General features: G+C 42.4%; 1 protein-coding gene across 3 annotated transcripts; it reads left to right on the top strand.

Annotated features, from left to right (window-relative positions):
* The first annotated feature begins 19 nt into the window (after positions 1-19).
* Positions 20-23,028, top strand: MDH1B (malate dehydrogenase 1B). 3 transcript variants are annotated; one of them, XM_040228704.1, is made up of 10 exons: positions 20-90; positions 4,596-4,708; positions 8,144-8,278; positions 8,467-8,609; positions 10,238-10,734; positions 15,690-15,831; positions 17,203-17,366; positions 20,293-20,432; positions 20,748-20,799; positions 22,283-23,028. In XM_040228704.1, the coding sequence occupies exons 1-10, from the start codon at positions 69-71 to the stop codon at positions 22,294-22,296; spliced, it is 1,422 nt and encodes a 473-aa protein (XP_040084638.1). In that variant the 5' UTR covers positions 20-68; the 3' UTR covers positions 22,297-23,028. The 3 variants fall into 3 exon arrangements, with proteins under 3 accessions (XP_040084638.1, XP_040084637.1, XP_040084639.1); XM_040228703.1 differs by lacking the exon at positions 22,283-23,028 and having other exon boundaries at positions 27-90; positions 20,748-21,067; XM_040228705.1 differs by lacking the exons at positions 20-90; positions 22,283-23,028 and having other exon boundaries at positions 4,595-4,708; positions 8,490-8,609; positions 20,748-21,067.
* The last annotated feature ends 47 nt before the right edge of the window (positions 23,029-23,075 follow it).

The following is a 23,075-nucleotide window of genomic DNA, read 5'->3' on the forward strand; positions in this document are numbered from 1 at the left end:
GTCCTGGGCGGCGTGGTTACCTGGAAACGGTGGAGCCGCGGTCCCAAGCCCAGGGTCCCGGCTTCGTCATGGCTAAATTCGTGCTCGCGGGTGAGTGATACCCCCGTACACCCGCAGATCGCTCAAAACACCGACGACTGCCCACCTCCTGTGGCCGCTCCAGCTTTTATATGGGCCACCCAGGCTTAATTATGCTTTCATTCAGAAAGGTCAATTGAGCAGTGTGTACAAACACTGCCGGAAGCAAGATACAGTGAAGGGAAAGACATCCTTGCCTTCGAGGTGCTTTTGGTCTCACGGATCCAGTAGCACGTAAACAAATAATTTTGATGGTGCGGTTAATGCAATGAGGTAAATGTACACAGGGCTCTGAGAAGTGTGACACGAGCTGATTTACGAAAGTTTGGAGTAGGGAGGATATTCCAGATAAAGGGACAGAGGCCGGAAGTCCCTGGATATGGAGGAAGTGACTGGACCTGGGTCAAGAATGGGAGCAGGAGGGCATGAATAGAAACACGAACATAGAGTACTGACTTGTGGACACACCGAGGGAAGAGAGAGTGGGACAAACGGAGAGGGTACCATGGAGGTGTACACACACCATGTATGAAATAGCTAGTTAGTGATTCTTTGTGAGGACCTCGAGGTGGGGATGGGTGGGGAAGGGGGGAGGCTCAAGAGGGAGGGGATATATCTGATTCATGTTGCACAGCAGTAACCGACAGAACATTGCAAAGGAATTACCCTCCAATTAAAAATAAAAAAAAGTTTTTTTGGAAGGCTTAAAAGAATGGGAGAAGGAGTCAGATCTTTGCCCTTCAGGGACACCAAGCGAAGGTGTTTGAGCTGTATCTTGAAAACAATGAGTCATTTAAAAATTTTAAGCAGCCAGGTATCTTAATGAGTTTGCATTTTAGGAAATCCACCTTGTCAGCAATGGAGGAGAAGGATTGGAAATGTGGACTGATATCCAGAAAACCACCGAAGAGGGTCTTAGTGCAACAGGCTGTTGTACCTGTCTCCTTTCCTTCTCAGCAAGTTTCTCAAGAGTAGACTCTCTTCTATCTCCAGGCCTTCAATCTGGCTTCTGCTGCTGCCTAAATCTGGTTTCTACTTCTGCCTCCTTTCCAAAATGGCCCTCACCAAAATCACCAATGACTTTTACAGGCCCTGTCTGTCATTGTCTTATTTGACCTCTTGGAAGCATCAACATCTCCCATCTGCTGAAACCTATTTCCTTTGTTTCTTTTTTCATTCAGAAGAATATTTTTGAGCAACGATTGACTGTATGCTGGTAAACAAATGTGCAAAGAAGCATTTGTGGCAATGGCCAGGCTGGGTTCTATCAGAGCAGTAGCAGTGGCAGGGGACCTTATTTAAGCAGAGACTTCCTGGAGAAAGGGATTTTTTAATCAGAGTCCTGAAAGATGAGCATAACTTGTCAGAGAGGAAGTTATAAGGAGGAGAGTAAATTAGGCATGGGTAGCTGGGAGTAGGGCTGGAATGAGAAGCACTAGTTGGGTAATGACGGAGAATATAAGCAGAAAATTGAAAGAGATTTAGTAGGGTTGAAGCATAGAGTACAAGGAAGGGACTATTATCAGTTGAGGCCAGAGTTAGATAATATATCAAAAGATTCTTGTGAGCCATGTTCAGTATTTTAAACTTTATCCAAAGTACATGGAAGGCTTTTGAAAGGAGATACATAACCAGTGCAAAATACATTGATTTTGTATTTTGTAAATACATAATCAATGCAAAAAGTGCAAAATACAAAAATGCAAATACATATTTGCATTTTATCTGAGTGTTATCACTACAATGTGAGAAGAAGAAGATGGTTATCCAGAGCCCAGTTAGGTACTGTAGTCCAGTAAGGAGATACTGGTGGCCTGGCCTGGAATGGTGGGCAATGGAGTTGGAAAGAACCGAATGGATTGGGGAGGTGTTAAGGAGACAGAATCTATAGAATAGGCATTTAATTGGATGGAGGAAGGAAGAGTTAAAATTATTTTCTAGCAGTAGTTTGCATAACTGGGTAGATGGGAAGTCATTGATCAAAAGCAGAAGAGCAGGCTTCATACTGTAGTACTCAGTAATACTACCCTTAAATAACTGGGTGCATGCTTGCTAAGTCATGTCAGTCATGTCCGACTCTGCGCAACCCTATGAACTGTAACCAGGCTCCTCTGTCCGTGGGATTTTCCAGGCAAGAATACTGAAGGGGGTTGCCATGCTCTCCTCCAGGGGATCTTCCCAACCCAAGGATTTAACCCATGTCTCCGGCATTGGCAGGTGGGTTCTTTACTACTAGTGCCACCTGGGAAGCCCAAATAACTGGGTAGATGAATGTAACATAAAAGAAGGAGCAGATATAGTGGAGGAGTGGTGGCAAAACTATCATAAACATGCTGAGTACCTATGAGACATTCAGAAAGAGTTGAAAAAATACAAGAAAGAGCATATAAAGATAGATAAAGAAATAGTTCTGAACTGGAGATACAGATTTCTACTTGAAACCAAGAGAATGGAGGAGATTATACAGGAAGAATCATAGAGAATGAAGATAAGGTGCCTTGCAGAATGCTGATCTTTTAATGAATTGATAAATGAAAGGAACCTAAAAGTATAATGAGGAGGGGCCAGAGAAGCAGGAAAAAAAAACATAACCTGAAGAATGCCCCCGCCATAGTGGGTATTTCGAGTAGAAGAGAGACAAATGCTACCAAGGGTCAATAAGAAAGGCGTCAAAAAGTATCCATTGGATTTAGTGACATGAAGGTCCTTGGTGACCTTCTAAAGAATTATAGGAAAAGCCAGATTGCAGTGGAATGAAAAACAGAAGTGAGGAACTGGGGATGGCAAGTGTAAAGAACTGCTTCAAAAAGTTTTAATAGAAAAGAGCAGGTAGGAGGCAATAGCTAAAGGGAGTCACTGGCTTTTTATTTCTTAGGACAGGAGAAACTTAAATATAATGAGTATATTTAAATATGATGGAAACAGGCCATTAAAAGCAGAGCTAACCAATAGAAGTGGAAAGGGGTGGTGTTCGGATCATAAGTGGTGAGATTAGACCTGGATGGAAGGTAGAACCCCTCTTCCATCAAATAGAAGAAAGAAGTTAAGAATGAATCTAGACGCAGATAGGCCGATAGGTTTGATGGCAGGAGGTTGAGGGATTTCCCAACTGATGCCTTTTTATATGATTTGGTTTAGTTTGTCTAAAGTAGAAAGCAGAATTTTCTATTGTCTTCTGATAACGCAGAAAAATACTGGAGAGAAGGCAGTAGACCAAGTTTGTAACAGTAATTGTAGAGAACAGAAGAGCATACCAATCCCAGAAGGGAAACGGAGGGATCTCCAGAAAGAGCTGGGAGCTAACTGAGACTCAGTTCAGTTCAGTCGCTCAGTCGAGTCCGACTCTTTGCAGCCCCAACTCTTTGCCACCCCGTGGACTGCAGCATGCCAGGCTTCCCTGTCCATCACCAACTCTCAGAGCTTGCTCAAACTCATGTCCATGAGTTGGTGATGCCAACTGAGACTGGTGACCATGAATGTATAATGACTCCTCTGCTTTGTTCTACCGTGTTTATCCAAGGGTGCCAAGTACATGGAACTCAGGCACAGAAAAGGCAGATTATTGAGCTTATCCAGGGTGAGGGCTAATTTGCCAGAAGCACAGTGAGGCAAGAGAATTTAAGACAAGAGCCAGAGAGTGGTCTGAATTAGTGAGCTTCCAGGAAAAGCTAATAGGGAGAGTTTGAGAGGAGCTGACGACTTAGAAGTCACCAGAAGGTTGAAGAACTGGTGACTGGGAGTAACCAGGGAAGAATGCCATAGAGAGGGAGCTGCCCTTGGGCCCTGCCCCGGACGTCCATTCAATCCCACCCATTTTGGTGGCTGTCACTTTGTCTATGTTGATGACTGCAAAAATCTATATCCTAAGCCATTACATGAGGGCTGCTCTTCAGATTCGAACATGCAGCTGCCTGATGGTCAGATCCACTCAGATATACTACAGATATTTCCAACTGCACTTGCCTATAATTGAACCTTCACACCCACAATTTCTCTAGTAAGGTCAGGATCACCTACCCACGCCAAAACGTTATCACAGACTCGTCTCTCTCCCTCCACTTCGGCTTTCCACAGCATTCCTGCCACACATGTCAGATCCTCCGGTGATTTTACCACTCCTCCCTTTACACTTTGCCTTTTTGTCGCTACTAATGAGTCATTCATTATTAGCAGTTCATGCTTAATTAGTAACCTGGCAGTCTCTTAGAGGATCAGAGGTCTAAAATAGAACTGGGGGAGAATAAATATTCATTAGTCTTTTTTTCCTTTCTACATTTTATTACTTATGATTCTGCTCTCCTATGAAATTCATTTTATTTTGCCATATGTGTATATATATATATATATATATATATATGAAAAGTCACAAGTTTATGTGGTGACAGTTTAAGCTATAATTCTATGTAAATTACATTGTAACTGTGTGATTAATTCCATAATTATATGACAAATGCTTGGGACTACATGATAATTTCCATGTAATGAAAGAAAATATTGCGAATTTGAACTCTTTTTAGGTAGAGCTGATTGCCCGTATTATGCGAAAGCAGAACTTATGGCAGATTATTTACAAAAGAATCTTCCTGATTTCCGGATACATAAAATTACACAACATCCTGATTTTTGGGAGGTAAGAGGCCTTTATAGTTTGTTAAACTCACATACACATAAAAGTGTGCTCCAGTTTTATTAAATATTAGCTAGTGTATCAGATAACTTTCCAGTATTGAATGTTCATGTACTATTGATATTTTGATACGAGGTGAAAACATTATTCATATTCCTAGTGCCTAGTAGAACAAATGAGGCCCTAATCAGTAAGTAGAATAAATTTGGCTGTTCTTTTTCCTATAAGAATCCACGGAGCCTGTATGCACTCTTTAACTTTCAATTCTCCTTCATATTGATTTCTAATGGCATGAGGGACTTCTTTACTTGACATGACCTTCATTTGAATTGAGATGGAAATTTAGGTGAAGGAGTTTCCTTTACTGGGTTGTACTCTTGGGAACAGCATCCTGAGAAAGAATGAAGGAGGCAGGATTGTGCAGTGGGAGACATTGAACTGCCATACAGCACTAACGGGCTTCCCAGGTCACACTAGTGGTAAAGAACCCGCCTGCCAATTCTGGAGACAGAAGACACACAGGTTCGATCCCTGGGTCAGGAAGATCCCCTGGAGGAAGGCACGACAACCCATGCCAGTATTCTTGCCTGGAGAATTCCATGGACAGAAGAGCCTGGCGGACTATAGTCCATGGAGTCACAAAGAGTCAAACAGGATTTTGACTTGGAAGCAACTTAGCAGGCATGCACAGCACTGACAGGGAGCTCAGCTGGCCCTACAGGGAACTCTAAAGCTGGTGTGACCCTTCAGAGATACCCCCAAAATCAGCAAGGAGGCCAGGTTTCTATTCTCCAACAGCTAACAGTCACTGGATGTGGGCTGCCCTGGGGAACAGACTTAACCTTAGGCAAAGGAACATCCTTTGGTTGAGATCAATTTCCAGAGAGATACTCAACATTCAAACATCAGTAGTCAATGTACCCGGTGGCAGAGGGCATGAATGCCTTGGTCACGAAGGAGGAATAGGGACGACATGTGACAGGATTTGCTAGTTCAACAGTTGTGCCTTTTGGATCCACGTGCTCCATATAGTAAGTTTCACACTATCTTGGAACAACTCTTCCAGAATTCTGGTTAACTTTATAAGAAATTATCGTTGTTCAGTCGCTAAGTCATTTCTGACTCCTTGCGACCCCAGGAACTGCAACACAGCAGGCTCCCCTGTCCTTCACTGTCTCCCTGAGTTTGCTCAGACTTTTGTCCATTGAGTCAGTGATACCATCCAACCATGTCGTCCTCTGTCGAAGTTTAGTTAAATGACAGTAGCCTCCACCACAGCAGCAGCAGCAGCCTCTACTACACATGGTTTCAGCACCATAACTGACACTCCTCGCATTTCTCCTCTTCTGTTCTTGGTGGAGCCCCCTCACCCTCTGCAGATGCAGGTGGCTTAGTAGGTGTGGTGACTTAGACCTGTATCCTTAGCGGCCCAAGCCCTCGACTCAATTCCTTTTTCATGATGTGATGACTGCTGTGCTTGTCCATTTGCCAAAAAAAACTGAGCAAGCCACTACCAAGGTGTGCAGGCATCAGTCTCTCAGCTGGTGCCTGCACCTTCGGTGGGCTGTTCCATCCCCTAGTAGCACTGCTAGATGGTACCAAACATGACAGGGCCAGTGGACCCCCTGGTTACGTGCCCAAAGCCATACATCCTTTCGTCTGCAGTAGGCTTCTTGGTTCAAAGTGATGTTAAGCAGGAACCATGTGGTAGGTTCAATTCAGTCACTCAGTCATGTCCGACTCTGTGACCCCATGGACTGCAGCACGCCAGGCCCTCCCTGTCCAGCACCAACTACCAGAGCTTACCCAAACTCAGGTTAAACATTTTCAAAGGTGTTGAACAGGGTGCTAGCCAAAGTCTGATAAGCAATAAAGGCAATTCTCTACCCAGAACATATGTTGATTAAAATCGAGATGAATCACTTCTCTTTCCAGGGAAGAGGGATCCAGTGTAATCAGTTTGCCACCAAGAGGCTGGTTGTAGTCTTTGAGGGATAGTGCCATTAACAGGAAATCAGCATTAATGGCCATAGCAATGGCTGCGTTAGCTCTGTTGAGTGATAACTTGTTTTCTTGGGCTGTTGCATAACTTTTTCTTGTCTGCACTGTGCCTTCAGCTGTCTAAGTTTTCTTACTGCTGGGGTTGCTTAGTGCTTCTTTCACAGTAGACGTCCTCTGCTGGGCACTGCCCCCGTCTTCTTTTATTTCAGAATTCCATCATCCCAGTTTATAGAGGGTCCTGCTCTTTTATAACAGCATGACCTTTAACAACCGTGGCCCAGAAATGAAGCCACACGGGGCTTCTCAGTGATGCGAGACCATTCTCACGGGTGCATTCCTTGTCACTCTGGTGAATGTAGTGTCCTCCAGGCCCTTCCAGAGGACACAGTGGACTAGTGAGTTGCCAGCCCTCCATTGTAACATATCCACTGTAACAAGCCCATTTTTTTCTAAGCTTTTTCATCCCTTCTTCCATGGTCGTTCCTGACAGTTCTGGAGAACTGTCCTAGCAGTGTGTTACACACTCTTCTGAGTGCACCTTTGTCAGGGTGCACTCCTTCATAGAAGAGTGACTTACTCTGACAAACTCTCTCATCCAGGTTTATGTTCCCCTCCTGATTCAGCTCCCTCAGGGGCCAGTTCTATACATACTCTCCCAGGTCCTGCCAGGACATCCCCATACCCTGCCTGCTGCTGAAGGCCTTTGAGGTAGAGTCCCTTTCGTCCAGATTCCCAGTACTTCACTGGTGAGCCTAGGTTGCAGCTGGAGGGACCATGGGGGACTCATCATGGTGAAAACTTCAACAAGGGAAATTGATTTCTAAGATGTTGTTTGTAAGGTAGCCTTATTACGCACACCTCCAAAGGCAAGAATGTTGCCACAGTTTATACCCGTAGCAATGTTTCGCTCTTTCTCTCTGCAGGTGTTGATATTGGAAGGCCTGGTGTGTGCAAACCAGATAATGATGATTTAAACTTTTTCCTCAGTAAATATTATCAGAAATCCCCAGATAATTTTAGCTCATTAATTCAGTCTAAAAAATATAAACTATACTCACATATTTGGAAAGCAGTATCAAGTTTATGTGGCCCTAAGACCAGAGATAGCTCATACAAAAGACCATTTGAGTCAGAAAATTTGGCTTCTATTTTAAGCTAAACACTTGCACTTTAGGTCTGCTCAGGAAAGAGAGCAACTTTCAATACCCTTATTTGGTTGATGAATTTGAAGAATGTTCTTTCTTACTTGATTAATTTGTTACTCAACTCATCACTATTTCTATATTTGTATTTTACAGTTTAAAGATATCTAAATTTTATTATATATACACAGAGGTGGTAAAAAAAAAAAAACTACAATTTTACTGTGTGAACTCCTGAATTGAATTCCAAGACAGATGCAATGTGTGACCTCTCATGGACAATATCATTCCATAGGAGTGGCTGAAAGATTTGTGCAAAAAGAATAGGTGGAATCACAACAAGTCCCCTATCATCTGGAGAGAGCTGTTGGATCGTGGAGGAAAGGGTTTGCTTTTGGGAGGATATAATGAGTTCCTAGAACATGCCCAGGTATAAAAACTAAGTTGACTTATCTGTCTAAAACATTATTGATTTATTATTGTATTTTTCAAACTTCTTTATTTATAAGGTATTCTCTCAGCTCTCTTTTTACTCTATTTGGGCTTGAAACAAGAACTTTCCATTATAGCCGTTGTCAGCTATCCTGGTGTTGATTTTTTTTCTTTCCCAATATTTAGCTTTACTACGGTGTCACCTCTAGCATGACGACTGAGCTGATGAAGAAAGTTGCTCAAGAAAACCTGGGGACACATATAGAAAAAGAGCTGGAGAAGGAATCCCTGAAAGGTCTTGTTAACCCCTTGCAGGTCTGGATCACCAGGTGGGACCGTCAAATCCCAGGATTTGTGAGACTGGCTTTTTATGTTTAGAAAGGAAAAATGATGTGGAATTAATTACATGAAGGAAGAGTATCTGAATGTCAAGTTTGAGATTTGTATGTAGGTATAGGACTGTTATAGATACACAGTATACGTATATGCATATATATCACCTAATATAGCCCCATATATGAGTTCTAGAACCCTGGTGGCTCAGTCCATAAAGAATCCGCCTGCAATGCAGGAGACCTGGGTGTGATCCCTGAGTCGGGAAGATCCCTTGGAGGAGGAAATGGCTACCCACTCCAGTATTCTTGCCTGGAGAATCCCATGGACAGAGAAGCCTGGTGGGCTACAGTCCATGGGGTTACAGTCCATTCAACGACTAAATCACCACCCTGACTTCTAGACTACATATAGTTTTAATGTGTATGTAATATGCATGTAATACACATACATACTGAATCTAAGAGCAGCTTTTTTTTTTTTTTAAGAGCAGCTTTATAGCAAAGATATTTACTTTGCATAACTGTCTGCAGCCCTCCTGCCCTCCCTCTGTGTGTCTCATGCTGTCTGTCCCCATACCACCCTTCCCTTCCCCTTGCTCCCTTCCTTCCCCCCCATCTTCCTGACTGCTGCCTTCTTCCTCTCCCACATGTGCTAGCGCCATCCTCATCCTGGGGTCTTCCCGATGCGCACATTCTCTGTAACCTCCCCTCCTCTCCCTCCCGCCCCTTCTTTCTTTCTCTCTTTCTCACTTTCATCACTCTCGCTCTCAGTGCTGGGTGGACGCATTCAGTGTTTGTCACTGCTTTTCCTCTCTTTCTCTGCACTGTGTCTTTGTCTCTTTTGCTGTCCATCTTACTGTATCTCTCCCTCTCCCTTTCCTTTCCTCACCTCTGAATCTGTCTCTCACACTGCCCTTCTTACTGCTTATGTGTGTATCCTAATATACAGGCTCAGCTGAAAAATTATTTATTATGAAATATTCCAAATGCTAAAAGAACTGAAAATGATGTAATAACCATACATGAACCAAACACCCAGATTTAATATTTCATCTGCTTTAGATATTTTTAAAGGATTAAAATGGTACAGATGCTCTTGAAAACCCCATTGCAGCTCTCTCCAAACCCAGAATGAAAACCAAAAGTGCCCAGATATATCCCTGAAGTCCCCTAACAATAATGAGGTCGTTAGGGCTCTCATTATCAGCCAAGCTATAGAGTACTCAAACACTGGCTGAATTGTGAGTACAGATACATGACACCTTGCCAGTGTTCAACTGAACGAATAACACTTTCACACTTTAAAACATAAAATTACAGTAACATGACAGTTCTTTTAAATTTTGCTTTCTGCCTATTCTGTTTAATTGGAAAAGCCTTATAAACAAGTACACTTCTTGCCTTGGGATTGTTTTCCGATAACCAAAACAAGAAGTTAGCAGTGAGAAATTTTTTGTTTTACTTTTGATTCCTAGCCTTAAAAATATCTGTGTAGCTGTGTATGTCAATTTAAGATACTAATCAAGTATTAATACACATGCAGAAAAATACCTATTAAGAATAGAGCCTGAAAAGGAGCCAAAGATTTAACCATTCATCATCTGGTTTTCCATTTTGATTAGTGCATCATCTCTTGCCTGCTACCATCTAATTCCCATCTTGACAAGTGGTGAAGTGTTTGGACCACAAATGGAAATCAGCATAAACCTATTTGACAATAAGCACACAGAAGAAAAACTCATAAGCCACAAACAAGAGGCTGAGGATCTGGCGTCACCCTGCCTCCAGAGTGTGTCCATCTGCACCCAAGCGGAAGAGGCCTTCCACGGCGCCCACGTGATCATCATCCTGGATGACCACGTGGACAAGGAGATATACAGTCTGGAAGACTGCATTCGCAGCAGAGCTCCTCTGTGTCAGCTCTATGGATCCTTGATTGAGAAAAATGCTCATAATTTTGCCAAAATTATTGTGGGAGGGAAAACCTTTGTGAATCTCAAAGCAGCTTTGCTTATGAAATACGCCCCAACCTTTGCCCACAATATTGTCGCAGTGGCCTTGGGTGTGGAAGGCCAAGCAAAGGCAGCACTGGCCAGGAAACTGAAAATTACTCCCTCATGTGAGTGAGCTCAAGTTTCCATGTCTGGTTTTTAACAGATATCACAGCAGCAGGTTCCAGGAAGAACCTGTCTCTTCTAAAATCAGTCAGGATATCTGGACTAGAAAGTATGGAGCAGATGCCAAGAATTTCTGATTGTGTGATTTCAGCACTGTGCAAACATTTTAATTGTTGTTGTTCAGTCGCTCAGTTGTGTGTAGCTCTTTTGTGACCCCATGAAATGCAGGCTTCTCTGTCCGTCACTATCTCCTTGAGTTTTCTCACACTCATGTCCATTGAGTCAGTGATGCCATCCAACCATCTCATCTTCTGTCACCCCCTTCTCTTGTCCTCAATCTTTCCTAGCATCAGGGTCCTTTCCAGTGAGTTACCTCTTCACATCAGGTGGCCAAAGTATTGGAACTTCAGCTTCAGCATCAGTCCTTCCAGTGAATATTCAGGGTTGATTTCCTTTAGGATTGACTGGTTTGATCTCCTTAGCTTTTATGACTAGCTGATCTTTTAACATCATTATAAAAATTAAGAAACAAATATTTAAATAATAAGATTCCTATTTTTTTCAAGTAGTAATTTGAAGTTTAAAATTCAATTTTTTTCCCCCATAAGAATAGTTATCTAAGGTCCTCAGTGTTTTTTAAAAAATATTCAGGGCTCTGTTAAAATGATCCTACCCCACTTCCCACCTGTGTGACTTAGGGCAATCGCTTAACCTTACTGTACTTTACTTCCTCACCTGTAAAATCAGGATATGAGTACCACCTACCTCCTAGAATTGATGCCAAGACTCAAAGAGATAGCATTTCAAAAGGGCTTGGAGGAGTGCCTGGCACATGGTAATGGTTGGTAAGGATAGTAAACTTGTTAAGAGGATATGCTGTCTCATCAGTTTCTGTTCCTAGTAATGTTTGGGCTGGTAGACTCGAGAATCATAAGAGGATGAGACAGTCAGAAGATGAATTGTGTTTAAAGGGAGCACAGGAGAAGCAGAAAAGGAAAAAAAAAAATGGAGACCAGTTGGGACAAAGAAAGGGAAATGATAGAGGGACAGCAGTTGAAGAGGAGTGGCAGGGAGGAAGTTGGCAATAACAGAGTTAAAGTGATGTGAACTAGGTGAGCCTTCACGGAGAATCATTTCAGGAAAATTCCAGATGCCAAGAAGGTAGCACACATTTTCAGAATTTTCCTTGAGTTCAGTCACACAAAAACCTGTTTCTCAGACCTAGTGTATTGGGACGCTTACTTGGGATGTTTTCCATACAGTTCAGTTCAGTCGCTCAGTCGTGTCTGACTCTTTGCGACCCCATGAACTGTAGCACACCAGGCCTCCCTGTCCATCACCAACTCCCAGAGTTTGCTCAGATTCATGTCCATCGAGTCGGTGATGCCATCCAGCCATCTCATCCTCTGTCGTCCCCTTCTCCTCCTGCCTTCAAGTCTTTCCTAGCATCAGGGTCTTTTCCAGTGAGTCAGTTCTTCACATCAGGTGGCCAAAGTATTGGAGTTTCAGCTTAAACATCATTCCTTCAAATGAACACTCAGGACTTATCTCCTTCAGAATGGACTGGTTGGACCTCCTTGCAGTTCAAGGGACTCTCAAGAGTCTTCTCCAACACCACAGTTCAAAAGCATCAATTCTTCAGTGCTCAGCTTTCTATACAGTCTAACTCTCACATCCATACATGACTACTGGAAAAACCATAGCCTTGACTAGATGGACCTTTGTTGGTAAAGTAATGTCTCTGCTTTTTAATATGCTCTCTAGGTTCAGCATAACTTTTCTTCCAAGGAACAAGCATCTTAATCATGGCTACAGTCACCATCTGCAGTGACTTTGGAGCCCCCCCAAATAAAGTCTATCACTGTTTACACTGTTTCCATCTACTTGCCATGAAGTGATGGGACCAGATGCCATGATCTGAGTTTTCTGAATCTTGAGTTTTAAGCCAGCTTTTTCACTCTCTTTCACTTTCATCAAGAGGCTCTTTAGTTCTTCACTTTCTGCCATAAGGGTGGTGTCATCTCTATATCTGACATTATTGATATTTCTCCCAGCAATCTTGATTCCAGCTTGTGCTTCATCTAGCCCAGCATTTCTCATGATGTACTCTGCATATAAGTTAAATAAGCAGGGTGACAGTATACAGCCTTGATGTACTCCTTTCCCAATTAGGAACCAGTCTGTTGTTCATGCCCAGTTCTAACTGTTGCTTCCTGACCTGCATACAGGCTTCTTAAAAAGCAGGTCACGTGGTCTGGTATTCCCATTTCTTTCAGAATTTTCCACAGTTTGTTGTGATCCACACAGTCAAAGGCTTTGGCATAGTCAATAAAGCAGAAATAGATGTTTTTCTGGAACTCTCTTGCTTTTTTGATGATCCAATGGATGTTGTCAATTTGATCTCTGGTTCCTCTGCCTTTTCTAAAACCAGTTTGAGCATATGGAAATTCACAGTTCACATACTGTTGAAGCCTGGCTTGGAGAATTTTGAGTATTTTTACTAGTGTGTGAGATGAGTGCAATTGTGTGGTAGTTTGAGCATTCTTTGACATTGCCTTTCTTTGGGATTGGAATGAAAACTGACCTTTTCCAGTCCTGTGGCCACTGCTGAGTTTTCCAAATTTGCCTGCATATTGAGGGCAGCACTTTCACAGCATCATCTTTTAGGATTTGAAATAGCTCAACTGGAATTCCATCACGTCCACTAGTTTTGTTCATAGTGATGCTTTCTAAGGCCCACTTGACTTGGCATTCCAGGATATCTGGCTCTAGGTGAGTGGTCATACCATCGTGATTATCCATGTCATGAGATCTTTCTTGTATAGTTCTGTGTATTCTTGCCACCTCTTCTTAATATCTTCTTCTTCTGTTAGGTCCATACTATTTCTGTCCTTGTTTGTGCCCATCTTTGCATGAAATATTCCCTTGGTATCTCTAATTTTATTGAAGAGATCTCTAGTCTTTCCTTTTCTATTGTTTTCCTCTATTGCTTTGCACTGATCACTGAAGAAGGCTTTCTTATCTCTCCTTGCTATTCTTTGGAACTCTGCATTCAAATGGGTATATCTTTCCTTTTCTCCTCTGCTTTTCACTTTGTACAAGTGACAGAAAGTCCACTCAAAGAGACAGAAGTCAGAGAGAGAGTGTTTTCCGACGTAAGAGTGCAGGGGTAGTTCTTATTTCAGGTGTAGCCAGATGCTGGAATTCAAATGATGATGTCAAGCCTGGGTTGTGCTCTCACTTGGCTCATCACTCAGCTCTGCTTTCTGTCACTTTGGTCTGATTCTCAGACTGACTTTCTCTAAAAAGTGGCAAAACGGCCCTTGGCATCATTGTTCAACAACCCTATGGAGCAAAAAAAAAAAAAAAATACTCGATTCTTTGTATAAAGTCTAGCAGAATATTTTTTCATTGGCTACGCTTGGACCATGTGTTGTTGTTTGGTAGCTAACTTGTGTCTGAGTCTTTGCAACCCCATGGACTATAGCACATCAGGCTTCCCTGTCCCTCAATGTCTCCTAGAGTTTGCCCAAGTTCATGTCCATTGAATCCGTGATGCTATCCAACCATCTCATCCTCTGCCACCCTCTTCTCCTTTTGCCTTCAATCTTGGACCATGTGCCCGTCTCTGTTCAACTCTCGTGATCAGAACAGGAGATCAGATCAGCTGTTGTGATCAGAAATCTGGAATCTAGGTCTCATACCCATTGATAGACTTGAGGTATGAGAACAGCTTTACCCAAACCAAATGGGCTTAAATCGGGTAAGGGTACCTTAAAGAAAAACCTGTATGCAGTTAAAGAAAAAAAAAATAGAGATGTTAGGGGAAAAAAGCAGATGTCCACTATAATGTTCTCTAGCGTAACTTAAGGCATTTAGAACCATAAAGGGGCTTAAAGCTCACAAGAAAAATCCTTGTTCCTACTGCCTGCCTTTGAACACAACTCTGTAAGAGTGTGGTAGCTGAAACTGCTGGAGCATTTTTGGACCATGAGGGGAAGGCCAAGACAGTAACATCTTTGAGCTGCTGAACAAACACCAGTGTCTCTGCCTACCTCGCCTTATTATTTGAGAAAAGTGAACTTCCCGTTAAGCTGAGTCAGAAGGATATTCTGTTACTTGAAGCCAACAGCAAACTTAGCTCATACAGAACAGGGAAGAATTCTATCACCATACTAGAAAGTGGTGTGAAATTATAAGAAATTAAGTTTGTAAGCAAATAAGTTGATAAATAAATCAATAATGCCTTCTTTCCCCCTGTATACATTTGTAAAAAATCCACAATTACTAGATTCGTATTAAAGGCCGATCCCCATTTCTCTCTAACTGCATCCTCTTCTTTTTCTTCGAAGTACATATTGTGTTTCTAGTAGTTATTTTCTCACTCACTCCCCTCCACCTCCAGAATATTGCAAGAATTCGGGCTGATTTGTTTTCTTCTGAGCCTCCCATCTAAAAGTACCTCCTGCATACAAGCTGATTCAGTAACTCTGTGGATTAAGATGTTCCTCGGGGGTCCTCTTATTTCAACACCCACATATTGCAGGAAACGAACGCCATGCAGGGAGTCAAGTGACTTGCCCAGATTTTCATTCCAGTCTAGAATCAAGGACTCACTGTCAGAATCAAAGCAGATATAAAAAAAAAAATAATCCTCTTCATGGCACACAGAGTGGTGACGTTAGGACCACAGCAGGGGTTTCATTTTCAGTAGCAGTTTCACTCAGGGAGCATCTCAGTGTCTCCTGAAGTCAGTCATATGCCCACACCACCCACAACCATTATTAAGAATGGCCAAACCCTGGCGATTAAGGAGATGATCCACATCATTTGCAGAGTTTTAGGGAGCATAAATTTGTCTGTTTTAAAAGGACCAATTGTAAAACAAGCACACAAACAGAAAGGCTGCAGGCCATTTTTTATGTTATATTATTTTTAAATTTTCTTTTCTTCACAGGCATCAAAGATGTGATCATTTGGGGTAATATTAGTGGAAATAACTATGTTGATCTGAGAAAAGCCAAAGTTTACAGATATGAGAGCGCTATTTGGGGACCTCCGCACTATTCACGCCCTGTTTTAAGCCTGCTTTTTGATCGGTATGGTATCTCTTTAAGTGAAGTATTCTAACAAGATTGAATAAACATATAATAATTGTTATAATCTTTTAAAAATCATCTTAGAAATCTGTGTACAAAAATAACCTGATATTGTTCATACTCAGCCTCATTTATGCTTTCTATTGAAGAAGCAAAGAAAATTCCACAGAATTTCAACCAGTCAGACCCCACCTCCAATTTATTTGATTTTGGAATTATGAATTTTTATATTTCAGATTATCCTTTAAGTGGTTCACATATTCCATTAATGTTATTGCTAAAGCAAACCTATATAAAGTGCTTAATGCAAAGACAGAGATTGTTCAAATCAAAACTAGTTGAAACAAGCTTCGAGAATTAGGAATTCCAGTGAGCAGGTCCAGGCCAAGCTGGGTGCTCAGTCCCAGGAGAGACAGAGTCGAGACGCACTAAGAAGCATTGTCTCTGGAGGCAAGGCACCTGGGTTGGAATTCTCATCCAGTCACTTATTAGCTGTGTGACTTTAGAGAAGTTACTTAGTGTCTCTGTGCCCTGATTTTTCCGTGTGCCAACTGGAAAGGGTAACAGAGTACGGGCCTTACAGAGTTCCTGGAAAGACGAAGTGGATTAAGACGGGCAAGGCCCTCAGAACTGTGCCTGTCACAGTCAGCACTACCATCACAAAAAGAGTATGGGAAGAAGTAGAGGGAGGGACGCCTTTGGAACTTTTTTCTAAACTTTGCAGTACTTTCCACATGCAGTACATGCGGGTGGTAGCACATGCATCTCATCACCCCTGTCTTCCCTTCCCTTCCTTCACCCATGCCTAGAAGTTGTGTCCTTTTGTGTCCTCCACCTTCTTGGAGTACAGTTCCTGCGGTTCCACTGAATGGCTCCCTGGCGGGGCCAGCATCTCCTGGAGCTGTTGTGCTGGCTCAGCAGGGACGGCCTCCTCATGCTTGTTCTAGTCCAGCTGGACTATTCCCTGAGTTTTTAAACTTCAGATTAGAAAAGCTTAAGAATTCCTTACTTCCCAATATGAGGAAGTCAGCATTTCATGATACTTTATTTAAAATGAAAGGTGCCCCTGGCTCCAGTAGCCTCTACGTAGAATCCATTCTTTGTAATGAAACTGCTCTTGCAGCCTTTGGCCCCTCTCCCGTGTTCATATTCATTTTATCATGGTTTTAGTTTGACGCTTTAGGCCTCCTTTCTGCCCCGTTTCATTACTTGACTCTTGATGGGATTGAAGAAGTTTGAAGAGGGATTCAGGAAGTCATGTTTCTGTTTTGTGGAGGTGATTTCTTGTGTTTAGATGCACTGACCCGGGACCATTCTTTTCCGTTCCTAGTCCTTTCTCCATTGTAAAATCGTTTCCTTCTCTCCTCACAGGGATTGGGTAAACAGAGAGTTTGTGGTAAGTCTTAAAACGCTGACCGCCACAGGAAGACAATTTGGAGGCATGTTAGCCGCACACAGTATAGCCACTACGCTGAAATACTGGTGCCTTGGCTCACCCCCTGGGGAGATCGTGTCTCTAGGGGTATTGAGCGAAGGTAAATCTGGTTTTTTCATATCTTATGATGACTAAACACCTCAATGTATGCCTTGTGCTCCTGCTTTTGTGTCCTCACCTGTCTACCTCTTTACAGGTTCTGTGAGCTATCAGGATGTTCACGATTCCGTAATCATGCATGCACGCATTCCTTCACTCGTCCTTTCAGCAATGCCACAGTAGTTTGTGTGTATGTGCTGGGAACACACACAGGGAAAAGGCCTGGCTTCTGCCTTTTAGGAGACTCACAGCAGAGGAAAGGAGAGTCACATATGTCAATGAAATCATTCCGTTGAGTTTTTCTCACTGTTTCCCAACTGAGGAAGGGAAAGCAAGCTCAGTTTTCAGTAGGCAGCAGGAAGAATCAAAGACGGGCATCATAAAGGAGGGGACACTTCAGAAGTGTCACCTGCAAGTGTGAGTCATATTTCCCTGACAGACAAGTATGGGAAAAACACCTGGGTTCAGGAGCCACAGGAGCAAAGACACAGATGCAAGATACAAAGGGCACAGCTCTTTAGGTACCAGGCAGCAACAGGAATGTGGAAAGCTTGCTCTCCATCCACAAAAGATGTGTATATATTTTTATATCCTTACTATTTTAATCTGCTAAAGACTATACAGAGCACTTCTGTGCTTAAAATATAGGAAAGAAAGAATAGCTGATGCTCTACCTAGAGCGTAGGCTCTACCTAGAGTATCTCTTGCCTTACAGCTTTCCATTCTCCCTGAGCAAAGCCCATTCATTCCCAAAGCTCCAGGCCCAGGTCTCACTGCTGAGCCCTGCCCTGTCAAACATTGCCAGCTGGATGTCATGTTGTCACTTCAAACTGACATACACCAAATTAAACCTACTGTCTTGCTCCCCGACGTGATCCACCTCTTGTATCCTTTATGTTACTAGTGGAATCATGATTCTTCCCATTGTTTCAGTGACTATGGTGCAGCTCAAGGAAGTCTCCCCAAATCCTGCAAGTCAGAATTCATGTCTGTCTCTCTGTACTCACATAGCATGTGTTCCTCTATCAGAGAGGATATCACAGCCTGCCTTTATGGATGGGCTGTTAGCCTCATATGTCCTCTCCATTAGAGTTCATCTCCCTAGTGGCTTAAAGGGTATAGCATCTGCCCGCAATGCGGGAGACCCAAGTTCAATCCCTGAGTTGGGAAGATCCCCTGGAGAAGGAAATGGCAACCCACTCCAGTACTCTTGCCTGGAAAATCCCATGGATGGAGGAGCCTGGGAGGCTGCAGTCCATGGGGTCGCAAAGAGTCAGACACAACTGAGCGACTTCACTTTCACTCTGAGGGCAGGACCTTGGCTGGGTCTTCTTGTTGCTCCTTCATGGGTAGACACTCAAAGAGTCTTGTTCAATTAAAGTGAAAGTGCACTAACCCATCATGTGAATTCAAATCACTGTGTTACTTTTTAGTGAATTAGGCATTTAAAACCTCACCCTTTTTTTTTTTTTTGTAAAAAGTTTAATTAGGAAATCCCTGGTATAATTAGGGAAGTGGTTAGTACTCCGTGCTTCCATTGCAGGGGGCATGGGTTTGAACCCTGGTCAGGGAACTAAGATTCCACATGGCCAAAAGTTTAGTTAATCTCTGTAGGAATTCATCAATAAGTGCTCGATGCTGGGGGCAAGTGAGGTGAGAAGCAAGTGATCACTGTGTCCCTGAGACGGTACCACATATATACGCTCCCACTGCAGTATTCTTGGGCTTCCCTGGTGGCTCAGACGGTAAAGAATCCACCTGCAATGTGGGAGACCTGGACTCAACCCCTGGGTTGGGAAGATCCCCTGGAGTAGGGTATGGCAACCCATTGCAGTATTCTTACGTGGAGAATCTCCATGGACAGAGGAGCCTGGTGGGCCACAGTCCGTGGGGTCACACAGAGTCGGACACGACTAAGCACAGCATAGCACAGTGTGTATATGTCAGTCCCATCCTCCTAATTTATCCCTCCCCTCTTTCTCTTTGGTAACCATGAGTTGTTTTCTATGTATGTGGATCTACTTCTGTTTTGTAAATAAGTTCATTTGTATCCTTTTTTTTAATATTTGACATATAAGTGATACCATATGGTATTTATCTTTGTCTTACTTAGTCTGATGATCTCTAGGTCCATCCGTATTACTGCAAATGGCATTATTTCATTCTTTTTTATGGGTGAGTAGCATTTCATTATAATATGTTAATGCATCAATGGATGTTTAGGTTTCTTCTACATCTTGGCTATTGTAAATAGTACTATGAATTTGGAATGCATATATCTTTTCAAATTAGAGTTTTCTCCACAAACATGCCCAGGAGTGGGATTACAGGATCATATGGTAACTTTATTTTTAGTTTTTTAAGGAACCTCCACACTGTTCTCCATAGTGACAACATTTTTGATGACTAGAATGGTGTGAATAATTTTCCTACTTGATTGAGGCATGAAAACAGGAGGCATTTTATCTGAAGGTTGCTCAGTTAGTAAGAAACATTATCAATCTTTTTATTTGGAGCACATTTAAACTGGGAACTGGAACTGTGAGAAAATCACCAGCTCTCCTTCCCAGTGCTCGCTCCTTGGCTCTGTGATTGCAGTTGTAGGTTGGAAGAGCAAAGGCCAGATTGGACAAGGGTCTGGGGCTCAGGGGCTACCTAGAGGCCTAAGGAAAAACTAAGGAAGCAGACAAAAGGAATCCAGACAAGGTGGGAGAGAAGGACTGCATTAGTCCCCAAGGCAGGGGCAGGCCATCTGAACCCAGCAGGGATGAAAGGGATAAAGAGGGAACAGCAGAAGTTTAGGTCCACTATTATCATTAAAAGCCATGTCATTAAAAGCTATGTCTGTCCTTCTCTACAGTGTCACTAGGAAGCTTTATTTATCTGAGTGCTTTTGTCTTGCTTTGCTTTGTGTTTGTTCCCTGCAGGCCAGTTTGGTATTCCTAAAGGGATTGTCTTTTCTATGCCTGTGAAATTTGAGAATGGAACTTGGGTGGTTCTTACAGATCTCAAAAATACAGAAATAAGTCAACAAGTAATGACCAGAATGGCAAATGATCTAATTCAGGTAATGTCAGAATAGCCACAAGGAAACTGACTTTAATAATGGCCTTAAATGGATTCCCCTAGATCAAGGCATACACTGTTTTACTGTGGTTTCAATTTGCATCTTATTCCTAGAAACAATAGAAGGCCATAAAAGTTTGGAGAAATCAGCAGAAGATCACTACTTATTTGATTGTGTAATTTCTAGTATGTTAAAGATAGTAGTTGGTTACTTAAATATCCAGAATCAAAGTACGTTTCTAGTAAAGAATGATTAGGTTACTAATGTGATCATTTAATTCTCTGATTATAAAATTTTTGCAAAATTTTTCCACAGGAGCAACTTGTTGCACTTGGAGAGCTGGCAAATTTTCAACCATGTCAATCAGGTAATCTATTAGATATGATATTTTATAGGGCTGTTATTAAAATAGTATTATGTGTTAAAATATGTGTTAAAAATCACTGTTTAATATAAATAAATATAATCCATATATCATCACTTTTCAGGTAAATTATTGACAAAATAAACTATAGGTTTAGTATATCCTTTGAAATAAAGTATCTGATAAGAATGCTAAAGAAATCACACCTTAAAAATTTTTCTTTCTTTTGCTTACTTATTTTTGGCTATGCTGGGTCTTTGTGCTGTGTGTGGGCTACTCTCTAGATGCGGTCTGTAGGTTCTCATTGCAGTGGCTTCTCTTGTTGTGGAGCACAGGCTCTAGGCTTGCAGGCAGCAGTAGCTGTGGCACATAAGCTCAGTAGTTATGATGCACGGGCTTAGTTGCCTCGGCATGTGGAATCTTCCTGGACCAGGGATCAAACCCATGCATTGGCAGGCATATTCTTACCCACTATGCCACCAAGGAAGCCCAAGAAATCACATATTAATGCCACTCTTCCCTATTCCCTTATAAACTTTGTGTATTGTTGTTCTTCAGTCACTAAGCCATGTCCATGTGACCCCATAGACTATAGCCCACCAGGCTCCTCTGTCCATGGAATCTTACAGGCAAGAATACCAGAGTGGGTTGCCATTTCCTTCTCCAGGGCGTCTTCCCAACCCAGGGACCAAACCCAAGTCTCCTATGTTGGCAGGCAGATTCTAACCATATATGTTAGCTTCCTAGAGCTGCCGTAACAAAGTACCACACATGGGTGGCTTAAAACAACAGAACTTTATTCTCTCACAGTCCCGGAGACCAGGAGACCTAAATCAAGGTGTCAGCAAGGCCACACTCTCCCTCTGAAGGCTCTAGGAAAGAATTCTTCCATGCCTCTTTTACCTTCTGGTGGCGATGATTGGCATTCTTGGCTTGTAGCTGCTTCGTACCAGTCTCGGCCATTGTCTTCACAAGTCTGTCTTCCCTCTGTGTGTACCTGTTTCCAGATCTCTCTCCGGAAGAACATCAGTCATTGCCTTGGTTGTTGTTCAGTCCCTCAATCGCGTCAGACTCTGAGATCCCATGAACTGCAGCACGCCAGGCTTCCCTGTCCTTCACCATCTCCGGGAGTTTGCTCAAATTCATGTCCATTGAGTCAGTGATGCCATCCAACCATCTCATCCTCTGTCACTCCCTTCTCCTCCTGCCCTCCTCCCAGCATTGCCTTGGGAGCCCATCTTAATCCAGTCTGACCCCATCTTAACTTGATTATATCTGCTAAAACTATTTCCAAGGAAGGTCACGTTTGCTGATACCAGGGATCAGGAATTAAACATATCTTTTTGTATATTTGTGAAACTCACAATACTTACAATTACCTTTAGGTAACTTTAAAAAAGAACTTTCAATAAGCTTAGTTTTCTTATTGATATTTTCTCTAATTGTAAACTCACAAGGAAGTGTTCTCATCTTTCTTTCCTTACAGAAAACCTCATCTGAAATATGAAAATACCAAAATAAATAAATAAACTTACTCTAAGAAAGAGCTTTCATCAAGTGTCTTTTGAGAACTCAACATCCCTTCCTTCAATCATTGATGATGGAGTGTCAACCATCAGCCAGTGCTAGGAGTTAGAAATATGGGGTGGATAAGATAGACCCATTCTTGCCTTTTGAAATCTACAGTTCATCAGGGATCATAATTACACCAAGGGCTATAGCTGTAGTGAATCTCAGCATGAGAAGTACAGTGTGCTGTGAGGGCATATGCCTAGGGATGTGATCAAAGAAGCTGACACAGGAAAGCATACATCAGCGTGTTGGAAAAAACTGCAAAAAATACCTTGTGTGGCCAAAGCCTAACGAGATGAAGCTGAGAGAGCGAGTGGAGAAGGGTAGATGAGAGTTGCACAGGCTTCTGGATGAAGAATGACCCAATCAGGTTGTGATCAGTTTGGAAAACATATTGGAACCAAGGCGAGACTGTTTGCAAAAGACTGGTATCAGGAGGGTAGCAGAGTGACACAAGGAAGAGACGATTATAGCTACGGCTGAAGGCTGTAGACTTTTGAAAGACATTTAGGAAGTAGAATTATCAAAACTTGATTATGGATTGGCTCTGGGGAATCTCAGAAGACTCTGACTTCTTTTGGTTAAGTAACTGGGTGGGTTTATCAATATAGGGGGGAAAATGGTAGAGGAACATTATTTGAGAAAGACAGAGAGTGTGTGTATGTGTGTGTGCCTGTGTTTGTGTGTGTGTGTGTGTGTGTTAGGTG

Source organism: Oryx dammah, unplaced genomic scaffold (assembly GCF_014754425.2).
Source record: "Oryx dammah isolate SB20612 unplaced genomic scaffold, SCBI_Odam_1.1 HiC_scaffold_27, whole genome shotgun sequence".
Lineage (NCBI taxonomy): Eukaryota > Metazoa > Chordata > Mammalia > Artiodactyla > Bovidae > Oryx > Oryx dammah.